Source organism: Anticarsia gemmatalis, chromosome Z (genome assembly GCF_050436995.1).
Source record: "Anticarsia gemmatalis isolate Benzon Research Colony breed Stoneville strain chromosome Z, ilAntGemm2 primary, whole genome shotgun sequence".
Classification (NCBI taxonomy): Eukaryota; Metazoa; Arthropoda; class Insecta; order Lepidoptera; family Erebidae; genus Anticarsia; species Anticarsia gemmatalis.
This window is the reverse complement of record NC_134776.1, coordinates 9130434-9156286: the sequence shown is the minus strand read 5'-3', so window position 1 is coordinate 9156286 and position 25853 is coordinate 9130434. Positions and strand designations below refer to the sequence as shown.

The 25853-nt window shown below is 36.1% G+C and overlaps 1 protein-coding gene across 1 annotated transcript; it reads left to right on the top strand.

Annotated features, from left to right (window-relative positions):
* Positions 1-206: 206 nt before the first annotated feature.
* LOC142986091 (uncharacterized) lies at positions 207-25853 on the top strand. Its single transcript, XM_076134329.1, has 3 exons — positions 207-346; positions 3969-4268; positions 25182-25853. The coding sequence occupies exons 2-3, from the start codon at positions 3981-3983 to the stop codon at positions 25665-25667; spliced, it is 774 nt and encodes a 257-aa protein (XP_075990444.1). The 5' UTR covers positions 207-346; positions 3969-3980; the 3' UTR covers positions 25668-25853.

Here is a 25853-nt window from a genome sequence, read left to right as displayed (position 1 = left end):
ATAAATCTTTAAAGCGCTATCGATGCACCGATGTCTGATCATACGTCATAAATACGTGTACTACTCGCGTATGATTCATGTGCCAATTTTTTTTATAATGTAATGACGATACATAGTGTCGCAACGTGTGAGCAATGCATTACAGCCTCGGAAATCCGCGATCATTCGGCTTCCTGCGTTTGTCACGCCTCGCTTTTCCGACAAGGAAATCATTCGGAACAAAAGTCAGTATATTTCTGTGTGGCTCACGGTTAAACATAGTCTCGCCCACGCTGCTCACACGCCGAACCGCCGCCGCTCCACTGCCCAGTCCCATCTTCCTTCTCGCCGCTTATACACGCTCCAGGTCAGTACCCATTTTAACATTCACTTTTACTGCAACTTCGGCGAAATCTCTAAAACAAATCAACAATAATATGCTGTGCGATTTAATAAATTAATAATAGCAATTGTTCTATTTAATACAATAAATTGGTTTTACTATTTCAATTCGAAACTTTAATCTTAGATTGGTTACCGGTAATGTGCGTTCGAATTCCTGATGCGTGATTATTTTTAGCTATGCCGTTCAGCGTTCAACAAGTGCATATTACAATACTTCGAGTCCGACCAAAAACCCGGTTTTCGTTACTAAAAATATCCCCATATCGAATGTTTGCGAATTCTATTTTGAATTTGTTCCACTGTTCGACGCACGCGTCGACGCTCGAGAAGTATAATCCATCAGAAACGCATGACCGATGAAAGGAACAGTCACCGCTCCGGTCAATCGTATACTGAATTACGTAATTTATTGATTGTGCATTGGTCATCCCCGTAACTAGTAGTAAACATATGATATGTTTATAAAAATTCATTGAAGTGAAATGCTCATTGATTTTTTTTTCATCTCCATGCCAAGAATCCGGACTTACGCATGAGGGTAACCGCGCAAGAAAACATCAAAGTATATATTGGCTGACCGTTTGTCTTGTCAAATTAAAAGATGCTGCCTCTATTTTTGTTTGTCTGCTTTAAATCAGTTTACATGAAAACCATCAAAAGCCAGCCACCGGATATTACGTATTGTTGCCGTCGCTCCGGGTCATATCTGAATTTAATGTTTTCGACACATTGTTTTTACAAAGAACTTGATGTGTCTGACGTGTTGTTCATAAAATACACAAGTTGAGTTTTTTATAGTTTCGCAAACATACTGGGTGCGTGAAAAATTCAGCTGAAACATGTAACGTTAACATAACAAAAATATTTTAGTTTTTAACTAGGATAGAGTACCTGCATTCGCAGTTCCACGGTGACGGACGGGCGTTAAACAAAGTTATTTAATTAAGCTTTAATTTAAATACAGAAGTTATATGCGATGGAACAAACAACAAATAATATTGAGAACGCGAGCGAGTAGTTACTGTAAATAGAAGAACTGAAAAACATGTCGTTTAAATTGGACTTTACGAATATTTTTGAACTCAAATAACGTGTACAGTTGCGTTAAAAGCTGAAATTAGAAACATATGAGCATCTACAATAGCTTCGTAAATAAAACTACGTAGACAAAGAATTTGAGCGGATTAAAAATGTTTTACGTCATGCTACAGCTGTTGAGGAATATATCATTTGTATTGTGATCAGTTATATTGATGATAATGTTCAAATAGAATCACGTTTATTTTCACTAAAAACTATTCTCAGTACTTCAGTAGGTTATTTTAAAACTTCGACTGCATTGTAAAAACATTTCGAGTCTTGATTCTAGTAAGTTCTCAATACATTACTGAAATCTTTTGTTCACATTGAGCAGGTGACTAATAAAATAATCGATTGTCAATAACTCACAGAGAGAAATTAAGATGCCTTAACGAAAAAATCTCGTTACTGTACACACTGTTCTATCAGTGGAATAAATACATTACTTTTTGTTTTACGTCGAATCAGACTTAAAAGCATTGTTTATCACAATTAATTTTCCTTTGTGGACGTTTATTTCTTCATATTATTATGATATTATTATGCCTGTTTGAATTCTTCATATGCTTCTGAAAAGTTTGTTCAATATGAAAAAAGTACAATAAAATATTTCAGTGTACCCAAATCCATTTATTTACTATGGTAGGATTAGCCTTCGAGCATAAAGCTGAAATATATTATGAATAAAAACATCTACTTATTGTGTTTTCATACATGAATGTACGGTTTTGAGGGGTAAATGATATCCTTAAGGCAATCTTAACCGCGACTAAGTTGCCACTTCAATCTAACGAGTTGCATCGAACAAAGTAAAGTCCCAAATACATATATTATATGAGAAGACACGACATTGTACGAACATTTGCGTAATTAATCCGATCCTTGACGTGGAGGCATATTCAGAATGTAAAGTCTAATACCCATTAGCGAATGTTATGTTAATTGCTATGCTCGAGGCTAGTCTCCGCACGTCGTGTAATTCGATAAGAGCTACAAATCATTCATAATAGGAATAGTATGCATTGAATGTGTACTGCGCATTTCGGGCTTAAGGCAGTACTCATGAACTGGTGTTCGCATCGATGGTCATGTCGGTTGTGGTTGACAAGTGGTCACCTTGCCTCGAAGCCTACTAGCAGTGTCGCTTGTAATGATAAGGCGGTCTAACCGTAATGGCTAGATAGCTAGAAATTGATATAGCTTTGTGTTATTGTAGATTTTGAAATTAATTCTTTAGAATCGACGAACTAAGTCTAGACACAATATGAAAGTTTTCAAGGCATTAATGTATTAGTAGATTCACTAAAAGGATAAGATAAATGAAGAAGAAGTGAAAGTAATATAGCATCTGAAATGTACGCACAATACAAAAGACCAACAACAAAATGTCAATTGCTAAAATCTGGTTAGCGAAATACCGAACGTCCGCACAGAAATATATTCGAGTACATTCTATGCCAATAGTGCGGCAATAAATCACAATATTCTGGCGTACATCTCCCTGTCACTTTGACCACACCTCTGTTAGTAGGAAACAGGAATTATTATACATCTACTGTAAATATTTGCTAGTTTGTAGTCGAGATAATGCTTATGGGTACCGAAATAAGATCTAAAATCATTTAACTGAACAGATTGTGTAAAGTAAATGCGCTGCTGTTTAATGTGTCCGGCTACGTACAAAGGCTCACGGTATCGACAATACGACGGGCGGCCACCCCGTCCACGGTCTACAGATCAAAGTGTGACGTATTCAAAGCCATCGCCACCATCGAAATGCACTAAATGCAGCTAACATATTAAATATTGACCAAAGTTCGTATTGTAAGGTCCCTTGTGCCCACAAGCGAGCGGATATGAATGGAGCCTGCTTTGTGATAGCATGCAGTCAGTTTGCTACAAAGCACCTTTGTAATGTGACACGTGAAATACCATGGAACCAAAGCCCACGGTTCCTAGAATTTCAGACAAAGCATGTTTCTAATATGGCTTCTAGTTTCATGTATAATATACGGCAGCAGCACATAAACCTAGTCCAATATTAGGAATTAGGTCGATGCCACGAATTCTCAACATAAAACAAAAAAAGCCAAACAACAATTTCGACTCAAACTCCGCTGCGCTCCTAATGTCACTAATGACAGCGTGATAAATAACGTCGGCTAAATACCGGAACTCGGTGTGTTTATTCGGTTTTCTTTTCAAAATATTTCTTTGACCTATTTGCCTAGAAATGACATTTACAATGGTCGCATTCGCTGAAATCTCGGGCTAGGCATCTCGCAAAATAGCTTGTTATATGTCACTTGTGAAACTCGAGCAAAATGTTTACGAGGAGCGATAAACCATCTTTAATAAATCTTTATGTAGATTTCAAAAACGGATAAAAGATTCTTGAAGATCAGCATCAGCTTGTAGTATTGACAACTACTTTAATTTGATTTAAAATCAATAACTCGACTTAACAATTACAATCCTAAAATAATAACCTTTATAAATCGCAGGACTAAACAAAAATGAGTCGCGTAGGACGGACCCGACGCACCCGCGTCTACGACTGCAACTTCAACAAGGGCGAGAGCTACTACCGCCCCGTCCTGGACAGACTCGACGGCAAAGCGCCTGCTGCCCGCGCCGCCGAGCCTGACCGCGAACGTATCCGAGCTGATGTCGAGAACCGCATCAAGAACGCACTGGAAGAGGTGGAGGCTCCCGCCGATGACCTGTTCGACTCCAGAGGCGCCAGGGTACAGAGGACCAGACCTCTGTCCTCCGCCTTCGACAATGAAGAACTTTCCGAGGATGTAAGTTAACACATTTGTTTATTACGTAGCTTATCTAAAAACCACTACGGACTAGAAATTACTAAAATACATTTTCAGTAGCCTTACGTAAATGCTAAAACGAAATTAAACTAATGAATGAAACCATTTCCATAAATACTTCCAACATTATGGTATAACAAAACTTTATTTTACATCGCTTCATAAAAGTAGGTCGCACGAAATGATAATAACAATACCTCTGTATCATTAATGGCATCGAGAGCGGCATTTGCTTTAATGCATTTCACAAAAATTGTCGCTAATATATCAAAGGGTCACAAATAACTTATTAATGGAAATAAACCACACTGAATTAATAAATTAATAAGGTTTAAACAGTGTTGGTGAAACGTTAAGTGCCATTACGTTATGGATGAAATTATATTGGAGGCACACATTACTGTCCTCCAATGGACATAACCTCGATTTCAAATTGATGATCACTTGACCTTTGCTGTGTTGCTCAAACTGGTTGAAATCTGACATGTTATTTTCATATCGTAAAAGCTACACCAACAAGTAAATATGTCCGATATTAGTTCAAGAATACCAGAGATTACGTTCACGTAAAATTTCTTGGGCGTACCTGTTCGTGAGATATTTGATATAAAGTTGGGACAAAGGCTACGGCTGTGTTGAGATCGCAGGCGTCCAGTATTTTACGTATTGGTTATTGCATTCAAAGTTGCACATGGGTGCTAGTCCGCTAGAAGGTGGTCCGAAGTCCGAGGGAGGAATTTCATAACTTTTGACCCGTACACGTCGCAGGCGAATGCACATGTATTCAAAGTATACCACTGATGTATTTTATTATATCCATGGAATATGGTAGCACATTTTACGAGTTGGGTTACATATGAATTTCAACTTTTAGAAACATTTTGGTGTAAAATACTGCCGGTAGATTCATACGGTTGAAAATTAGAAGGCATTTAAAAATATCTGACGGGCAGTTCTTCATAGTTGTGGTTAGAAAAAAAATACTGTTGAAGCTCCATTTTAAAGCTAAGAAGAAAATCTAGGAAATAAATTTTCTATCCGTGTCTCAAAGTTATAAACTCTAACTGGAACTAATCCTAGTCAATATCGAACGTGTAAACACAAACCTAATATCGTAATTAACCGAATACAAACTCAACTTTAATTTGTATATCAAAGTGAAGCGTCGTTTGATGAATACCAGGATTTGATTCCGCGTACAAGTTTAGTGAAGGGAGCCACTGAATGCTGCGAATACGAAGCAGAATTCAAAAGCGAATATTGCAGCTTTAGGGTCGATTCACAACGTTACTGGAGCCCACTCTGAGTGACGGGAATAAATGTGCATGCATTTTGCATAAGGCCCGACGACCGCATGGACGCCGTATATAAACAAGTTTGGACGACGCGACGATATTTTATTCCGTCATTGTTAGAACACCGCGTCACGTTGCCAACACGGATCATTTGCTTGACAATTTGAAAGTAAGTAAATAAAATGTACACACTGTAAGACTACTCTTATGAACAAAACTGTATATTGTATGGCACCTAAAATATATAATAAACTACCGAGTGACCTAACTGAAATAGACACTCTAGACTTATTTAAATCACAATTAAAGACTTTTTTAATAAACAAAGCATTCTATAGTGTCAAGAAATATTTTGAAGGTAACCCTTATGGTTAATTCTAAATTTTAAAGTAAAAGTCAGAATTTTTTATTGCAGGTATAAATTATTAATTTATTTATGTGATGAATATTCCTCGACATATTATGTTTTTTTCTTTTTTTTATTGTTTCATTATTATATTATTATTTTCTAATTGAGTTGACATTGTATCGAATAATAATAATTATTAATAGTAACTATTACGACTAATTTATTTTGACATTTAAAATTTATGATTGTCATTTCGTTGTTATTTGTTAAGGATGTCATAATGTATTTTAATAATGTTATTGTATGCCTCACTGGCGGGACATGGCTGATCACTATTGATTTACTTGTGCCACCTATTTTGTACCTGTGATCCACAATAAATACACTTTGACTTTGACTTTGACAAAAAAATCAGTAAACTGAAGTGCAAGCTTTATGCAATTATAAAGTTTCTTGCAGACCCAGTGACTTGCAGTACATAAATAAGGGAAACTTGTCATTCACAACCATTATTACCAGTCGATAGCTTAATATGAGTATCGACGATGTTTCAATTTAATAAATGTTTATTGACGTTTTACTCTCGCAATAAAACATGATTTCCTTGGTCTAGCTTATTGCATAATATTGTCATAGAATATGAGGGCAAACTCAATTGGAATATGTATGATATGAAAACTTCAATATCGGAAGACTTATCGTGTTCAGATTGGCATGGGTTATGTAATATCAATGGGAATGATATCCGAGCATAAATAAAGATGGCTTATAGGGTACGATTGATGCACCGCCTCACTGTTCATATGTTTAAGAGATGCGTGAAATAGACTAGACGTCTTGCAAAGTTACGCTTCTATTTTGTGGTCAACACTTCATAGGAACTTTCGTCTAGTTTTCAACATTTATTTCAAAACGGTGTTCAGCAATATTGTAGGTTGTAATAGAAATTTTCCTGTAAAAGTGAATAAAATTTAACTTAAAAATGTTTATACCTTCGACAAAATTTAATATGAAGAGAGTTGCAGTTATGGAATTTTTCATAAAGATGCATGCAGTCAATTCGTACTTGGCTCGAAATGTTAATATTGCTTTATTGGATTGTAAGCCTTCGACGGCCCAATAATTGCATCGCATACCGATCATAAATGTACTCAATATTCGTGCGATTCACGCCTCCATCCGTATTCTGCGTTATTAGCCGTATAGCAGATGGAAAACAAATATTGCTTTTTGGTGACGCGGTACTTGTACACGACTGAACTTTATAGACCATGAAAAAGAGAATTAATATATCTCTAGTTCTTCGTTTAGTCCCGGAAATTATTTAGGTATTATGTAGAAAGTTATCTTCTTTTAATAAAAATAATGTAGTGCCTTGTAAGGAGAGTTTTATGGCAATTTCTTTTATTAGGTAGGAAATCAACGCTGCTGTTTAATACTCAAAATGTTTTAACGTAATCGTGTACTTGTAAATCGATACACTCACTAAAATAAAACCAGCCATGTTGTGTGCCCAAAAATCTGTAATCGAGTATTTTTCATCTAACCACGGAACGGATCGCGGCAACGTAGGCTAGCTATTTCAATTAACCCGCCCAACTTCATATCGGTACGCCTCATGAAAATCCGTTTTCATTTAGCTAGGAGAGAGCCTTCCGATACATAAAGGGTTTAAAAACATTCACATTATTTGCTCAGTTGAAAACAGAATGCATTCAAAATTCTCTACATTTTCAGCTTTTTCAGTAGCAACGTTTATGTAGGTATTGAACTGCGATTTTCCATCACGCCATTGTTCCCGAAAAATGTTTTTGAATATTTGCTTTTTATGACATCGTCATTATTCGATTTTGTAGCTGACCACATTTTGCGTTCAATTTGTTGAACAATAGTATTGTTCGAAGCAAATCCATTAAAAGCCCGTTCGTGTCTGAAGTAATTCCTCGGCGTCATACAAAGGTAACAAACTTGCCTACAAGATACAAACTACGCCAGACATGCACGAAACTACACAATTATTTCGTTACTTGTGATCTGATTGTTACGCTTACACATAATTGATTAAGATAGACTATAAACAGGATCTTAGTTGATACGAGACATTATTGTAAACTATTAATTTCTCTTTGTTTGCTAATATCACTTGGGTATAATTTAACTGCCATAAGTTTTGACGATTTCGACATGTAATACGTCTTTCGCTCGTGATTCGTTTTATGGGTAAGGAGTGCGCATACTCTTCTTCACTATTTGAACAGTGTAAAGCTGACACCACTTCAATAACAACACAACTACAGCAAAATTATGTAACAATCGTAACATTCACGATATTACCTACAATGTATTAAGGAAACGCGATTCAACTGTTACTATCAAAGTCAAGCTCATTAAACTATAAACTGAGTGCGTCACACAAAATTTAATGTTAGTAAACATAACGTCTTAATTTTAGAAATGTGTAAATATTACACGTGCTTACAAAGTAATGATCTGGAACTCGGCCGAAAACATGCACGTATGACACACGGTGACATATGAAAATTATTGCGCGATAAACATGTTGTATGTCTGAAGTAAAAATAGTTGTGTTTCACCCTTACGAAGAGAAGTTATTAATAGTATATCCAAATAAGACGCAGCGTGAATCAAACATGACTTTGAAATGAAAGCTATATTTAATGTTATGAGTCCTAGCAGGTGTTTGTGACGTAGGCACGTTACGTTTGACCTCTGATTCTAGTCTGGCAGTCGTTTACTTTCTTGTATTGAAATTGACGATAACTGTTTAACGTGCTCGCGTCTAAAGTTTTTAAGCTATCGAGACACCAGTCATGATCGGTATAGCTTGGTCGAAACATCGAGCCACGAGTGAGCATTTCAACAAATTAATGTCAGCCTTTGTAGGTAGGGCTTGAGGGATGGATTCCCATTTTTTAAAAAAAGTTATAAAATTAATTAAACATGCGATCCATAAACAGACTCGCGTCGTGAAAACGTATGTCTTCTATAATTAATAATCGTTAAATTCTCTATTTCCTCACGATACTCATAAAACTTTATAATCATGAAAACATTCCACAACTACTACTGGAATTTACAACATCAAATAATTCAGCTCAGAGTATTCTTGTCACATAAACGGGGACTAAATGCAATAAAATCATTTGATTTGAGGAGCCACCGACTAATCGTAGTACGGCTCACCTATACTACACGAACCGTCGTGAATATTAGCTTTGACTTCCATATGATTTAATAAAAACATATCATAAAGAATATAAATTATGGTATAGTAAATAATTTTGAAGATAATGGGTGATCAGCCTTGATAAATCAGAGTTGGAACGATTTAAATCGTTACGTCATTGCGAGTTTCCATAGACTAGCTTTTAATAGATTGTTTACCCTGACATAAAGCAAGGTAATAAGATTCACGTTTTGATAGTTAGGTATGTATTTTGATCTTATTCAAGGCGGCAAAGTCATTCGGCGAAAATTTTTTTGAGAGTTCGAGGAACGCTTTTCACGGGCTAAAAACTGATATTAGATTATAAGGAGTCAGCCATCGTTTTCTACGAGAATTTCGGTTCCATATTTGTCAAATAGTGAATTCTATTCCCGAATAATATGGGCATTTATCAATATTGAAAGCATTGATACTTACTTTTAAATTAAATAGTTTGCTTCAGCGAATTAAATATCTTCAATATTGAAAAAAGTTTTCCTCAATTACCCGTATTTTATCCTGCCTGTATATAATAACGCGTTTACTAATTACTGTAAACTGTCCTCAACGTTGTTACAGGATGTTATTTTGCACTGAAGAACTCGAAGTAAACATGTATATTAATCTAGCTTTCACAGGTTATTATTATTGTTCAGCTAAGTAGCTTTGCCACCCGTATTTACTTACTGCCACGGAGCTATGAGCTGCCACGTTCCTATATAAACTTCAATGGTGTAGTTTCAGCGAACTCCTTAATCGGATTAGTTGTTATTGCATGCAATAGATTAACACCCGGTTTTTGAAGTTCATTACACAATTATATTATTAGCTTATTTTCGCATGCGACTTTTTCTACGTGAAAATATTTACCGCAATAAAAAGTCTTATGTAATAATCTAGGTTATACGATATCATTGTATGCAATTTCATTAAAATCCGTTAAGTAATATTTTATATAAAATAGTAACAATTATAGATGCCATCCATCCTCACAAACTCTTGCACTTAGTTACAATAATAGTCGTTCTTCAATTAAATCGAATTATGAAAACAATCTTGAGAGAATAAGGGAAAGTCTCACAGTTTATACATAGTTGTCAAATAACCTATCTGCTAAATAGAGTGGGAACACATATTTGGAAACAACAGATAAAAGTTATGTCTAATAAACTGTCTGATACATACCTAGAAATGGTGAAATCGGGCCTAATGAGTCACACCAGCACATCAAAATATGACTATTAAACATACTGCATTTAATTTGTGTACTTATGCTGATAATAATAGTTTTTGTTTTATCAAAATCGGGTCAAAATTACCGAAGTTACAGCGTTATAAAGTTTCACTGATTTTTTAAATTTGCGTTGCTTCGCGCGCTAATTCGAAGACGTCACGTCGTGACAGACACGCTTGTTCGACTGCGGGTGATGCGGAGTTTTGATTTGAAAAGTGATTTGCATTTAATATTTAAAGAGTCTGTGTATGTGTATGTGTTATAAATTGATTAGGACATTATTCTAATTGTATTAATAAAGCGCGATGGAAGAAGATTTTGTAAAAGGACAGTCGGATAACCTACCAAAAGTCGATATTTTTATGGACTCGTATACTACTAATAATATTTTTGTGTGTAGTTAACAATAAAATTGAAAGTTTGTTACAACTGGCATTACAAATAATGAGTGTTACGTACCTACCAAGTGTAAATTTGGAAAACATAGTTTTAAAATAATATTATAAAAAAAATGTTTGTCACCCCTGCCTCTGACTTTAGCCAGGTTGATGGCTATCATATGAACGCATGAATCTACTCGGTAGGTAGTCTCATATGATTGGGTGTGTAATGAGAACTTTTAATTAAACTAACATTTTAAAACATTTGTTATTAATAGATTTAATAAACATGGGTTCTTTTTTCAAAACAAAAAACCAACGCCAACTCAACCACCGCGCTCGGCGGTATCAACTGTTTAGTTCATTGCTAGGTAGGTATGAACATGATATGGCATCTTGATCTTGAGGAAGTGCTCAAAAGGCAATAAACTTCTATTTAACATTTGCGCTTGACAGTATCTGAACCGGGCTTTAAGTTTTAGATTAGGTGTCTTTTGAAAAAATATAAAACAGTTTCGTATGTATATATTATAATGAAAACAATATTTACGTCGAAATTATCTTCACAACAATGGACGTGACTCGTGTCTGTGAGAGGATCTGCTCTCTTCATAACCTTTAACCACTTTTTTCGCACATTTTTATCTGATGGTACAGAAAAACAATTTAACGGGTGTTTTTTCACTGGAGTTAGTACACATAGGAACAATAAAATATTTTCTAACCATTTTGTTTGTCCACTATAAGCAAAACAAATTATTTAAAGCGAAACCGCGAGAGCGCAACGAGCCTATGTAGGTATCGGCAAGTACTGACGAAGTAGCAGTGTCACGAGATGACGTCACACGTCCGTGCGGCCGCTTCGCCGGAGTTTGGCGCGAAAGCCATACTTTGACGTTTAATATCTCGATCATTTTTGAAGATACGAAAAAAATAAAAACAGATTTTTTGTCCTTGAAGTACCTAGTTTTTAAATATGCTCATAACAAAAATCATTGGTGTGACTCATTATATTAGTAACTAGCTGACCCGCGCAACTTCGCTTGCGTCACATAAGAGAGAATGCGTCATAATTTTCCCCGTTTTTGTAACATTTCTCGTTGCTACTCTGCTCCTATTAGTCGTAGCGTGATGATATATAGCCTATAGCCTTCCTCAATAAATAGGCTATCTAACACTGAAAGAATTTTTCAAATCGGACCAGTAGTTCCTGAGATTAGCGCGTTCAAACAAACAAACAAACAAACTCTTCAGCTTTATAATATTTTTATTAGTATAGATTTTAAACCTGCACGTCGCATTATTTATATTGCTCTACAAAATGCATAATCACCACTGTACGGACGCGCCATGACGTAAGAACATTTTCAATATTAATTACCTAACGGGTACAATTTGCTAACTGCTCGCCATCGAAGGCTATATTTCCTCACGACGATGTACTCTCCATTCTCCTTTGAGACTTGCCTCAGAAGCCGTCGCCTCGTTGCCATAACAACCATTAACATGACTCGACGACGCGAAGAAACTAACATGTCTAGACAAACATTAAAACCTTACCTTTGCAACTAATTAAGTATTCAATTAATAGCTGTGAGTAAAATACACAATCATTTCTTGTTATAACTTCATATCAAAATGTTTGAATGTCTAATAACTTTTGATATCGTGTCAACTTAGTAATGAGTTTACATTTAAAATTAAGTTTATAAATACTTTTTTGTAATATTGAGATTAACTTGATATTATTTATAGGCACTTAAGATTTGCACGGCGCGGCCAAAATGAAAGTGAATCTTGAATATCGATTTTTTTCCCAATATAGTTATTCAACATCTTCATATTGAAAGAAATATTTCACCGAATTGAATAAAAGAAAACGAGTATTTATTTTACTTCTTCAGTATTGCTTGTAACAATAAAATACTTGAGACTGATCAAACTATCTGAACATAAAGCAAACTTGAGAGGCTCGAAGAAAAATCTACAATCTTTGCAGTCAACAAATCCATTGTTATCAGGGAACAATATCGAAGACTCAACCACATTCATTCAACTACTTACATGAAGCTCTTCGCAATAAAACTTCAATGAAATTGTTCCCTAACAATACCGTCAGGAGGTATTCATAATATTAGTAATAACGGCGACGGCAGCTCACATTATAAAATACCAATAGCAGCCGTGGTTTAAAAGCATTGCCGTATTACCTTTTGTTTGTGGCACGAGTTCCACGCGCGTAATAATACAAACCCAGACTCTATTTGCTTTCGTATATTTGATTTCGGTGTAAATTACACAAGCATACCCTGGACAAGTGAACAAACACACGGGCTTATATTAGCGAAAACAATCGACACCCGTCATAGAAAGAGTAAAAAAACAAAACAGGGGGTTTTTAATTAACCCGCCCCGGTCCTTCCGCTGCAATATTGTCATAGAGTACGCTTCATACTTGCTATTTGTTTGTGGAGTTGGCAGATAAATATGACGTGTATATAAAATATTTAAATATCAAAATAATTCTCTAACTAAAATGTTACCTGTGTTTGCTATACACATATTTTAGATCATGAAGCAAGATCTAGTCTTTTATAAAATCCTGAATTTACGAAATGGTCTAACAAACAAAAAAAACATTTTCTCAATGTAAACGAATGGATTCGCTAAATGTACCAATAATAGTGTCCAAGGCTTTTGAAATTGCGTTCGCTCTTTTGTCTTCATCGCCGTCGCTGCATAATTTTTTGCTCCTCAACATTTCTTGGTGCAGCATAAAAGTAAACAACTTAAAGGAAAATATTGTAAAAACATAGCAATTCAGTTTGTTTCTACAAACTATTTATTTTACGTTGGTTTCTTTTTTAAGATGCCATCTCGGTAATGGAGTTCAAACGTCTACTTTGTCAGGTCGCCTTGTCTTTCCATAAGCGAATCACTTAGTTCTTCCATTGGAGATGGGGCATTTTCTACATCAACGAATTATGAACTGTACGTAGCTTGAAGATTTTAGCTCTATGAAATATTTTAAAATAGAAAAGTAGATTTTGAAATATTGTGTTTGGTTGGTCACACGTTCAATTTTTTTAAACATATTTCTCTAACCAATTTGGGTGAATGTCAGAATTTTAAATGCTTGTGGCAAAACAGTGTTAAATGTTATTATTCTGCCTCAAAATACTCTGGTGAATAAACTTCCTCAAAATTATTTGGGTAATGCGACAGTATTTGATGTAAGACAAAGTGCATATGACAGAGATGTTGGTAGCGGTGGCGTGGCCATTCTGACTATAACCAACGGCTGTCGCTCAGGCGGCGGGCGTCTCGTAATATGAACACAGGCACAGTGCACCGCCCCTAACCAAACTCAATGAAGGTATTCAGTATATTGGATTCCTCACTCCTTTGTTACGGGCGCCGGTTGAATCTCAGAATTTCAACGTGAAGGCAAAATATCTCTAGAGAATTGATGTGAATGTATCTTCATATTGTTTCGTAGCACTGTACAACGTCGCCCCGTGTCTATATCTAACGGTCTTTGATACAAAGTGGGCTTTGTCACTACAATAGGAAGGTAATCAAACCATTTACTTCTAATAGCTGTCCAACCATTAGTGCGCTGCGCTATCTATCATCTCTCCACCTTAAACTCAGTTATAGAAGTTTCGCTTGTTACATCGATGCGAATGAAAATTGGCGTAAAATCTACTTGCGAGACATATTTTTAAATGGCGTACACATTGACGTGATAAAAGTTCCTCAAACATTACAGTGCGCCAGTTGACTCGAAAACTAGGGCACGTGTGCATATTGGGCAACGAGGCGTACTTATTTAATATGGACGAAATATCACTCGTAAAAGTCCAAACGATGTAAGCAAACTGCAACCGGAACGTTCAAGTTTTTAAAAATGCTAAACTAACCTGTAAGGGACTTTTGCGTCGCATCGTATCATAGGAGTAGTATTGTAAGTGATCCGTGCAAATATAACGAACATCACTAGCAATGCAGCAATGTAAAGCGCGTTCATAGATTTTGTTAAGAATTTTCTATCGGTTACAGCACTTGTCAAAAAATAGAAAATAGAGCTGTCAGTTGGTTTGAGGCCCGTGGTCGGTCTCGTCGATCGCTCGTTTCGTATGTAACGTGTATAAAACGTCATCGCGCAGTTAAAAACACATATATCGAGTGACATATTTACAGCACCTGAATCACCCTGTATAATGTTTTGTTGCAGTATAAAGATTGGTGCATTGCCGTAGAAGCTATTTTATGATCGAAGTATATCCGTGTGTATGGAATTGAGGCGTTTATTTTCCTTTGAAATATGTACTTACTAGAGCGACATTGACACTAAGAAAGCACCTATTTGATGAAGTATACTATAAGTGTCAATATTTGACCTAAATGAATAAATGATTTGATTTTTACTACGTCTGGCGTCATTTCAACTGAGTAAATCTACAGCCATTACTAACGAATCGAGAATTTGACATTTAAAATGTACTGAACAATTGTAGTCTCAACAGCTAAAGGCGCTGATCAGACTTTCATTAAAAAAATCTATTTATCTAGCCGTTTGTCGAAGGTCGATAATAGTAGTGAATCGCCCCTCTGATACTATAATTTTCAGTCAATTTGAAATTTGCAATCGTATTAAATAATTTTCAATCATAACAAAACAGCAAATTCTACAAACATGAAATTACTTGTCCGCTTAAACATTTCTGAAATATATACAATTATTAAACTAATTCCTTCATTCCTGCAATAGGTATTCACTAAATTAAATGTTAACAGAGTATTCCTTCAACATAATGGGTGCAGGGGTACAAAACATTTACCTATAATAATAATAACATGCATTTAGTCTGCTATCATGAAATGTTTCTAGTAGTTATTTTGTATAGTAATGCGAGATGCACAAAATTAAATATTCATTTTTAAACAAACTGAAACTCTTTGGAAAATGCCTTTCGATAAGATTCTGAACCCGTGCTACTTCGCTTGCGTCACATAAGAGAGCCATAATTTTTCCCGTTTTTGTAACATTTTTCACTGGTGCTCTGCTCCTATTGGTCGTAGCGTAATTATATATAGCCTATAGCCTTCCTCGATAAATGGCTATCTAACACTGAAATAATTTTTCAAATCAGACCAGTAGTTACTAAGATTAGCGTGTTCAAACAAACAAACTCTTCAGCTTTATAACATTAGTATAGATATTTATTGGAATACCAATAAAAATATTTTAATGAGGTAGCTGTATGTATTTAAAAGAAAATCAGTACCAATTGATTTTTTTTCGGGTTTAGCCAGCGTGACTATCGGATTTTATTTAAGAAATTTCGATTACATTATTTGTAAAAACGCTACATCATATAATAATTAAGTTCACGATAACAAAATAAATATGAACCAAATCTACGAATAGACAGACATACAAAGCTGTTTGAAAGTCCAGTATATTTTTTTTGTTAAACAAATACTCAATAACGGCCGGGCAATGAAAGCTCTAAATATAAACCCGCCTTGGCCCACAAATCCATTATAATTATTCTTTAAAAAACTACGTAAATGTATTGTACGTCATTCGTAACGAAAGCGAACTAACAACAACGTTTAAACAAAGATTAGGTGTCATCACACCATTAGGTAGCATTTGTACGGAATGAATTAATTTGCAAATATTAGTTCGGCAAGTTAGTTAGAAACAAGCCAGGGGCAACTCCGATGTGAGACTTAGTTTGTCTAGGACCGTGCAAACCAACTTTCAGAGACCTTTACAACGTTCACAATCCAAAGACTAGCTCAAAAATACGTCCAGGCGACTCCTAAACGTTCCACTCAAAGAAATAATTTCGTAAATATCATGTTCAATAAAATGATTTATGATTTCATTTCGTTCTCAATAAATATGTCAACTACACTGCGATTTAGTATTTATATTCCACGATTAACAATATTAGTAGCAGTAAATGTGATAAATATTTTCGTAATGTTATCAAAAATGTGAAAATTATTTTCATGACAAGCAAAATGAAAATTACCAACTCACTTTCTGAACATTATATCTGATATTACTGATTTACAATAGAACAAATCATAAAATTGTCGTGTTTCATTCTATTTTAAATGTGAAGACGCAATTTTTCAACTACGATTAACATCAAAACATTGTAATTATAATAATGTTTATAACAGGATAAAAGATTCCACGTAACAACAAAGCAAATGAGTTACTTAATAATTTTCTAACTTTGCATTTCATTTTTCTTAAAAGAGACTGTAAACGTGCCTTAGAAAACTAGTGACAGACAAATTAATTACTTTTACATTACCTCTGTAACATTTTCAAATAACTAGAAAATGGTTCCTTTGTACAACGTACTTAAAAAGCTTGGCTTTACCTCAACATTAATAAAATGAATTCTTGGAGTAGCATAACTATTAGAAGTTGTTCACAATGAAGGAGTCCCGCAATGTGCGCAGTTTATTCCGCTGTCGTCGTAAGATAGGAAACTAAAGCGTTTGTCATACAAGTTTGTACAATTAAATACCTGGAACATACACGGTCTCACGCGCTATTAAGTTACAGTAAAACATGCTTCCATTTGAGAAATGAGACTTTGTTGTGTCTACGATTAAGAGAAAGTTAATGTACCTGACTACTTTAATATTCGAAGTGTTTTTGTTTATTTGGCTTATTAAGGTACTTATTTATACTTTGGCAGCACGTCTATTACATTTCCAATATTTGTTTCTCATTTGGACTTCTAAAAATTCACTTCCTAAAATTATATTCGTTGATGTAATTAGTACAACGCGATCCGTTCTAACTTTAAACCAGTATTCTCAGATATAGACCGTCACGACAAAACGGTTACTGGGCTTCAAATGAACTGTTGGACTGTTCTTTTTAAAGATACTACGAATTCTAGAATAAGAATCAGTTCAGATGTTCTCAATTTTAAAAACGGACATGATTTATTTTTAAATAAGTCCGCCTGGGTTTCATTCTCAACTGAAATAGTTTTACAATAAAAGTAACACTTTAAAGAAATTAGGGTTATATCGGTGAACTAATATCCGGGTATTATTTTAAACTCATACTTGTATATTTTTATTATATAGTAATTAATCCTCCTCCTTTATTTTCGCAAATTACCAAGATCTTGATTACATGCCCTAGCCGGGCAAAATAATGCTAAGGTTACCATTTTTGATAGCACTTTAGATTTGAGTACCTTAAGAGTATATTAAAATATTAGGAAATACTATTGTAAAAGATAGATACTAGCTAGATATTATGTTTTAAACTAGCTAATTTTAAACATGTTTAGCTATTATTTAGCCAAAAGCCTACAATTTTCACCAAGATTTTACAATAAGACATTGAATCTAAAAAACAAAAACTACACCACTACCACACAGTATACGTGTGTGTTATCTATTTTTGGACGCCACAAATTTTCTTCTAGTACACTGCTGTGGCCACCAATCAAAACGCAGACAGTTCCGTGTCAACGTACGATCAATCATAATGTATGAATGCGTAAAGTATTTGGCAATGCCGCAAGCTATTAAATTTACAATTACATTACTTGTCAACATAAATGATTCACTCATCAAATATGGACAAACTTGGCAATGTATAGTATCCGTATTTTTGTAGTCAAATAAAATGTTGGTCTTACAGGCGTTCCTTTTTGACAAGAGGTAGTACATCTGTTCTGTTTCACTACCTCTAAATATAAAGCAATAGGCTTATAAAAAAAAATAGTTGCTTATAATATATGTATATAATTCTTCTGTAAGTGTGTATGTCACTGAACTTCTCTTAAACGACTGGACCGATTTTGATGAAACTTTTTGTGTGTGTTCAAAGGGATCTGAGAATGGTTTAGATTATTAAAAAAAGTTTAAAATTTTCAAATTAAAGACGTGTAGACAGGACTACGTCTGTCGGGTCCGCTAGTAATATATACGTTTACTGTTAATCTAATTATATTTTCGAATAGGTTACTAGGCACTCATTTAAAACTGTGAAATTGGCCCTTAATCATACATTTTTAGTATTGTGGACTACCAAGAACGATTCGGTGTTTATTACTGATGAAATCAATATTGTGGGCTCACAGATTCAGTGCTGACAAAGTGTCAAATTGGACGGACGTTCGAGATCTCGTTTTGTGTATTCAAGTGCAATGTGGCAAGTGAACTGATATGCTTTAGTATAACGATAGGGTTGATTGAAAGGACACCGTTTGGTGATAATAATGATTTGTGACCATCAGAGCTCGATATCTGTTGAATATACCAATATCTATGAAATGTTATTTGAAGAAATTATTTTATCATCCGGTAATGGTTGTTTTATCACTGTCTTGTACTCCTAATCACTGTTTAAAAGTTGCATAGAATCCTACTTTAAAATGCCTATTAGAAAAAAAATTGCGAACCCGTAATGAGACCCTAACCTGCCATTGGCCAGTGCGGTGGACACAAGGCCTAAGCCCTGCCTAATTACGGGAAGAGACCCTTACCGAGCAGTGGGACATTGATGGGTTAAATTTATTTATGATATGAAAAAACACAGCAAATCAAATAACACAAAAGATCATTTCCATTAAGTAAAATACTGCAAAACAAAAAAATGATATGTAAATTAATAACATGGTAAGAAACGGCAATGGTATATTAAATGTGGCAAATAGTCGCAGCACAAAGTACACAGGTGGGTATGTCCGTATGTTTGTAAAACACAATCGTCCGCCGGTAACTATCGACAGACTAGACAGTTGCGGTCCACTCCGCTCCCGGCCGATGCTACTTCGATTCAATTAGTTCGTGAACACTAATGTGTCTTTTACGTTCACCAATCACCTGATAGAATGATTTTGAGTGAGAATGTTTGTACACAAAAATCTTTATTAGAAGTTTGATGGAGGTGAAGTTTTCGTGGACTACGGAAAAGTCCATTTTTTGTTATTTGTGTGTGGTCTAAAATATAAGTTAATTTATTAGTATAATACGAACAGAGATTCTATGTGTACTAACTTAGAAATCAGAATCAGAATTAAATGGCGACAAGTGCCTGAAAGTAAAGCCATAACACATAAATGAAAGATATTGAACAAGACACAGAATATGCAAGAATAATAGATACTGTGGTGAACCTAAACTCCACCTAAACTCCTTCTACTCTATGGTAGATGCCATATATTAATCATATAACGATTTGGCATTCTCTGTCAATATATATATCAAACACGTAATGCTTGTATTTTATTAATACATAATATTGGCGACGAGGAAAAAAAAAAAAAACTGAACCTAAATGGAAAAATTACGTAAAAAACGGAGCACCCTACGTGGGATGCTCACCAGACTCGATACCTACATCGAGCAGAGGGCGACGATGTCTGACGAGGACATCACCGCTCGCTCCGCAGCCTTGAAGGACACCATAACAGCACTGCGAGAGTTACAAGAGAAGATAGAAAACAAAACCATAGATGATAACGATGAAACAGCGTATGTACACGAACAAAATTACGGCTACGAATTCGAAGAACTTCACACTATTTTAGTATCAAAACTTTTAACAAAAAAAAACATTATTCAAGGTCAGCGACAGGAAGACCAACATAGAATATACCAATACCATAAGATTATACCAAAAATACAATTTAATCCTTTACATGAATCAGAAACGTTCAATAACTTTAAAAAACGTCTGGAAGTGTACTTTAGACTTAATGAAATTACTGAGCCCCACATGAAGACAAATATTCTTCTGTCTACATTATCACCAGAACTCCATGAAAAATTATGTGATTTAATAGCACCAGACGAACCATTGAATAAGACATTTAACGAAATTACTGAAACACTTGACGACTACTTAGACCCAAAACCTAGCAAATGGGTTCTACAACATAAATTTATATCGAGAACTCAAAAATCGGATGAAACAGTAGCGCAATACGCCGCAGATTTAAAAAAGCTCACTACCAACTGCGAATTTAAATGTCAACACTGCCAGAAAAACATTTCAGAAAGCTTTTTATTTCTTCAACTCATAAGAGGATTGAAAGATAGCGACGCACGTACAAAAATTTTACAAGACCGAACAGTATGTACATTTAAACACCTGACACAGATTGCAACATCTATTGAAATTAGTAAAGCAGAAAATACATCAATGCTTCCGAATGAACAACCAAGTAGTGACAATATCAATAAAATTTCCACTGATTCCTACAATAATCCAAAAAAATCTCCTTTTAGAGGAATCACACCAAGAGATTTAAAAGGGAAATGTTTCCGCTGTGGTTTAAATCACGAAACCAAGAAATGTAGCGCTATAAACATAACATGCTATAAATGCAAGAAGGTCGGACACTTAGCTAGTGTGTGTCTACAACGGCGCTCAGATGCGAAGCCCAGTAAGACTACACCGGATATAAATCAATTAAACGACTCAGCGATAAGCGATGATGATGAATGGAATGATATTAATGTTATATCTGGTGAAACATCCGAAAAATACATGATAACGGTACACATTGAACATGCTAAGATGAAAATGGAATTTGACACTGGAGCCACACTTACTTCTATGTCATTACGAGACTACAGAAAATTGAAAATCGGCAAAAGAATCTGTAAAACTAATATAAAACTCAAAACATACACCGGCGAAGTAATCGAACCTGCAGGTGTTGCATACGTTCAATGCAGATGCCAAGGAAAAGAATTCCACGGTAAATTATACCTCATCAACAACAACGTTGACCCCGTTTTTGGCCGGAGTTGGATGAAAGAACTCGAAACTCTAAATTTAGCAGACATAAAAACCTTACAGCAATCCGAAAATCTAGAATTAGACCAGCTTTTGGAACTTTACAAGACATCAGTATTTCGATCCGACTTAGGCGAAATACCCAATTACAGAGGACACTTAAATCTACAAGAAAACACAAGACCAATTTTTATCAAACCACGTAGAATACCGTACGCTTTAAAAACCAAAGTGGATGAAGAGATCGAGCGACTATGCAAACAGGGTGTCATCACGAAAGTCGACCACTCTGATTGGGGTACTCCAGTGGTACCAGTTGTCAAACCGAATGGGAGTATCCGATTGTGCGCTGATTATAAAGTTACACTAAATAAAGTCATACAAGATGAACAATATCCAATACCTATGATAGAAGATATATTTGCAGAGATGAACGGAGGTAAACTATTCTGTACACTCGACATCACCCAGGCATATCTCAACATGACAATGGATGAAGAAAGCGCAATGCTACAAACACTAAGTACGCATCGAGGCACTTTTAAGGTGAACCGCCTAATGTTCGGCGTTAAGGTCGCGCCGAGCCTTTGGCAGAAATTTATGGATAAACTCCTTCAAGATCTCGAAGGTGTAAAATGTTTCTTTGATGACATTATCATTCAAGGCATCAACAAAGAACAATTACTACAGAGACTTAAGCTCGTGTTAGACAAACTAAAAGAAAGTAACTTACGAGTAAACAAAAATAAGTGCCACTTTTTCAAAACAAGCATCGACTATTTGGGACACACTATCGACAAAGAAGGTCTACACAAAAACAGAGAAAAGATTAACGCAATAATTAAAACAGAACGCCCAGTCAACACCGCAGAATTGAGGACATTTCTTGGAATGGCAAATTTTTACAACAAATTTATACCCAACCTATCATCGATCACGAATCCACTGAACAACTTACTCAAGAAAGAATCTAGTTTTCGATGGTCTACAGAATGCGAACAGAGCTTTATACACATTAAAAAAGAAATTCTAAGCGAAAGAGTACTTATACATTTTGATCCCAAGAGGCCCTTGGTTCTTGCAACAGACGCATCTCCACTGGGAATCGGAGCAGTACTATCACATAGACTCCCAGATGGATCAGAAAGACCGATAGCATTCGCTTCCAGAACACTATCGGATAGCGAGAAGAAGTACAGCCAAATTGACAAAGAAGCTACTGCCATATACTGGGGATTGAAGAAGTTCTTTTATTATTGTTACGGTAGAAAATTTATCCTAGTGACAGACCATAAACCACTGACAATAATTTTCCACCCACATCAAACGTTACCAGCAATGAGTACAATGCGATTATTCCACTACGCTCATTTCTTATCTGGATTTGACTACAACATTGAATACAGAACTTCGCCTAACAACTCAAATGCAGATTACCTATCCAGGTTCCCAGTAGAAAACACAAAGGCAAACAAAATGGACCAGAATTACAGCTTTCAACTTCAACAAATACATACCATTGATGTCAACCCAAATATCATAGCGAAAGAGACAAGTATTGATTCCGATTATACACCATTAGTACTCGCATTACAAACTGGCCGATCACTTAAAACGCTCGGTTACAATGATAATGAATTTACTTTACAAGATGGATGTATACTAAGAGGAACGCGAGTCTTAATCCCAAAAACATTACGCGAACGAGTGCTGGACGAACTACACCTCGGTCACCCGGGCATTGTGAAAATGAAGCTACTGGCCCGCAGTTTTGTATACTGGAAAGGAATTGACAATGATATCGAAACAAAAGTTAAGTCCTGTAGAACATGTAGATTACAACAAAATGAACCAGAGAAAGCACCACTACACCACTGGGAACACCCAAAGGGCCCCTGGCAAAGGCTTCATATTGATTTTGCCGGACCTGTTTACGGATACTATCTTTTAATAGTTGTAGACGCATTTTCGAAATGGACAGAGATTATACCTACTAAATCAACGACAAGCTCTTGGTGCATCCAAAAATTGAAAGAACTATTTTGCACCTATGGAACACCTCTACTCCTTGTCTCAGACAATGGCCGACAATTCGTATCGGGAGAGTTCGAAAAATTTCTAAAAGACTGTATGATTTCGCACAAAACCTCTGCTCCATACCACCCTGCAACCAATGGACAAGCTGAACGATACGTACAAACAATCAAGAGAATCTTACGAAGCTTAGAGGGAGAAAGGGGTAATCTTCAAGAGAAACTTGTCATGGTAAAAACTCGCCTCAGACGGACACCAAACTTGAATGGTCAGACACCTTATCAGTTAATGTTTGGAAGAGAAGTTCGAACAGCATTACACTGCATGTTTAGAAACACCCATAAAAAAACTACATCAAAACATCAAGAGATCAAGGTCAGACAGTTGGAAGTCGGCGAACGAGTACAGGCCCGTGACTACACGAGTGCTAAGCACCATTGGCAGTTTGGTACTATCACAAGACGTCTAGGCCGACTTCATTATGAGATCCGCACCGACAACGGCGATGTCTGGCGCCGACACCTCAACCAGGTGTTGGCTGCATCTTATATTCAGCAGAACAGCTAAGAGGTTAGGAGGGGAGAAATGTGGTGAACCTAAACTCCACCTAAACTCCTTCTACTCTATGGTAGATGCCATATATTAATCATATAACGATTTGGCATTCTCTGTCAATATATATATCAAACACGTAATGCTTGTATTTTATTAATACATAATAGATACCAAAAACGAATACAAAAGAAAATTAAGCTCGCTTCTTCCGAATTGAATAATAGCGCTAATTATTCTACTAATTAGCGATCTTAAGCTTCATAATAACGGGGCTGCATTCATTATAGGAAACGGTAGGCACTTGAGGAATGCACGGAGAATTTCACGAAATACGTTTCTACAGAAATCCTAGAGATATATGTCTCAAGTGCAGTTTAATGCGTACTAATTGGCGGATGTTTCCTCGAACGCAATATGTTAACAATTCTTAATACTTCGTAAGCCATCGTTTATTACAGATAGTCGTTATTTCGAAGATATGAAGATCGTTAGCAGCGCATTCAAATGTTATTGTACGTTACAAAACATTGCGATATTACAATCGGTTAATATTTCAACGTTGGAAACAGATAAATCTGTTTTCATACTGTCCAAATTACAAAACAATGCCTGCATTAATAATTTAGAATACCTTGTGTATGGTAGGTAGTATGTCTGTATGTACGCAAGTTAAAACAGCGAACAATGAGTGTACGTTGGCTTCACGTCGGACCGTTAGCCAGACCGAAATAGCTCCCTAACCACTAGAGATGATAGGACTGCCAATCCACATGACATGAGCCACTCGACTCCCAAACAGATTTTTATTACGTGCGGTAATCAAAACGGGCTATACTGGTATTACGTAGGTTTTAATAGATTGTTTAAGAAAATACGGTTACATTTCTATCCACTAATCGTAGGAAATATTTAGATCTCGATTTTAAGGTGTTCTTTTTTTATTGACAGAAAGCTCTCTTACAAAAAATTCATACCAACTGGATTTTAATAGTGATTTATTTGCAACTTTCAGATCACAGAATCTCTGAAACGCCTGCGTGCCAGCAAGAAGGCATCCCGTTTCGCAGAGGATCTCGATTTCGAGAGCAACGTCTCCAACTTGGAGAGCCGCATGAGAATCTCAGACAAAATCCTCGAGAGCGTAGGCATCGGCCAGTCCGAAGTGAGTGGAGCGAGGAGAGCTCTGCAGGAGAACGAGGAACGTACAGAGAAGCGCATCGCTCGCAGACTTAACGAAGAGGGAGCACTCACCAAGTGGACCGCTCTCAACAAGTCGGACGATGAGATCGCCGCCGTAGCGCGCGCGAAAGCGACAAGAGCGCGTCTCAGCGACTTAGAAGACGAGATGAACGAGCTGTCGGAGAAGTCCGCCGCGAGAGAGAGGCGCGCCGCCCGCCTCCGGGCGCTCGTCGCCGACAACGAGTCCTCCGAGTCCACCGTCGCCGCCACTAAGATTACCATCAGATCCGAGAGGGAGAAGAAGCAAGTCACTTTCTAAATAAATGTAGCTATCTTGTAACTCTCTCGCCACTCTCTGCTCTAAAACAGCGTTTCAGGGCACCGTGAGTTCTCTACGTTCGAGATAGATAAGTTTGCTAGAATGTGTGCTCCTGCATTTGCCTATGTACAATGATCGAGGTCGATGTCTATTTTATATTTGGATAGAATAAAATGTCATGTATTA

What these genes read in the sequence shown, in the direction of transcription:
- LOC142986091 (XM_076134329.1), top strand. Translation starts at nt 3,981, where the DNA reads ATGAGTCGCGTAGGACGGACCCGACGCACCCGCGTCTACGACTGCAAC. An exon ending in ATGAAGAACTTTCCGAGGAT is followed by an intron (nt 4,269 to 25,181) that starts GTAAGTTAACAC and finishes TGCAACTTTCAG; the next exon opens with ATCACAGAATCTCTGAAACG.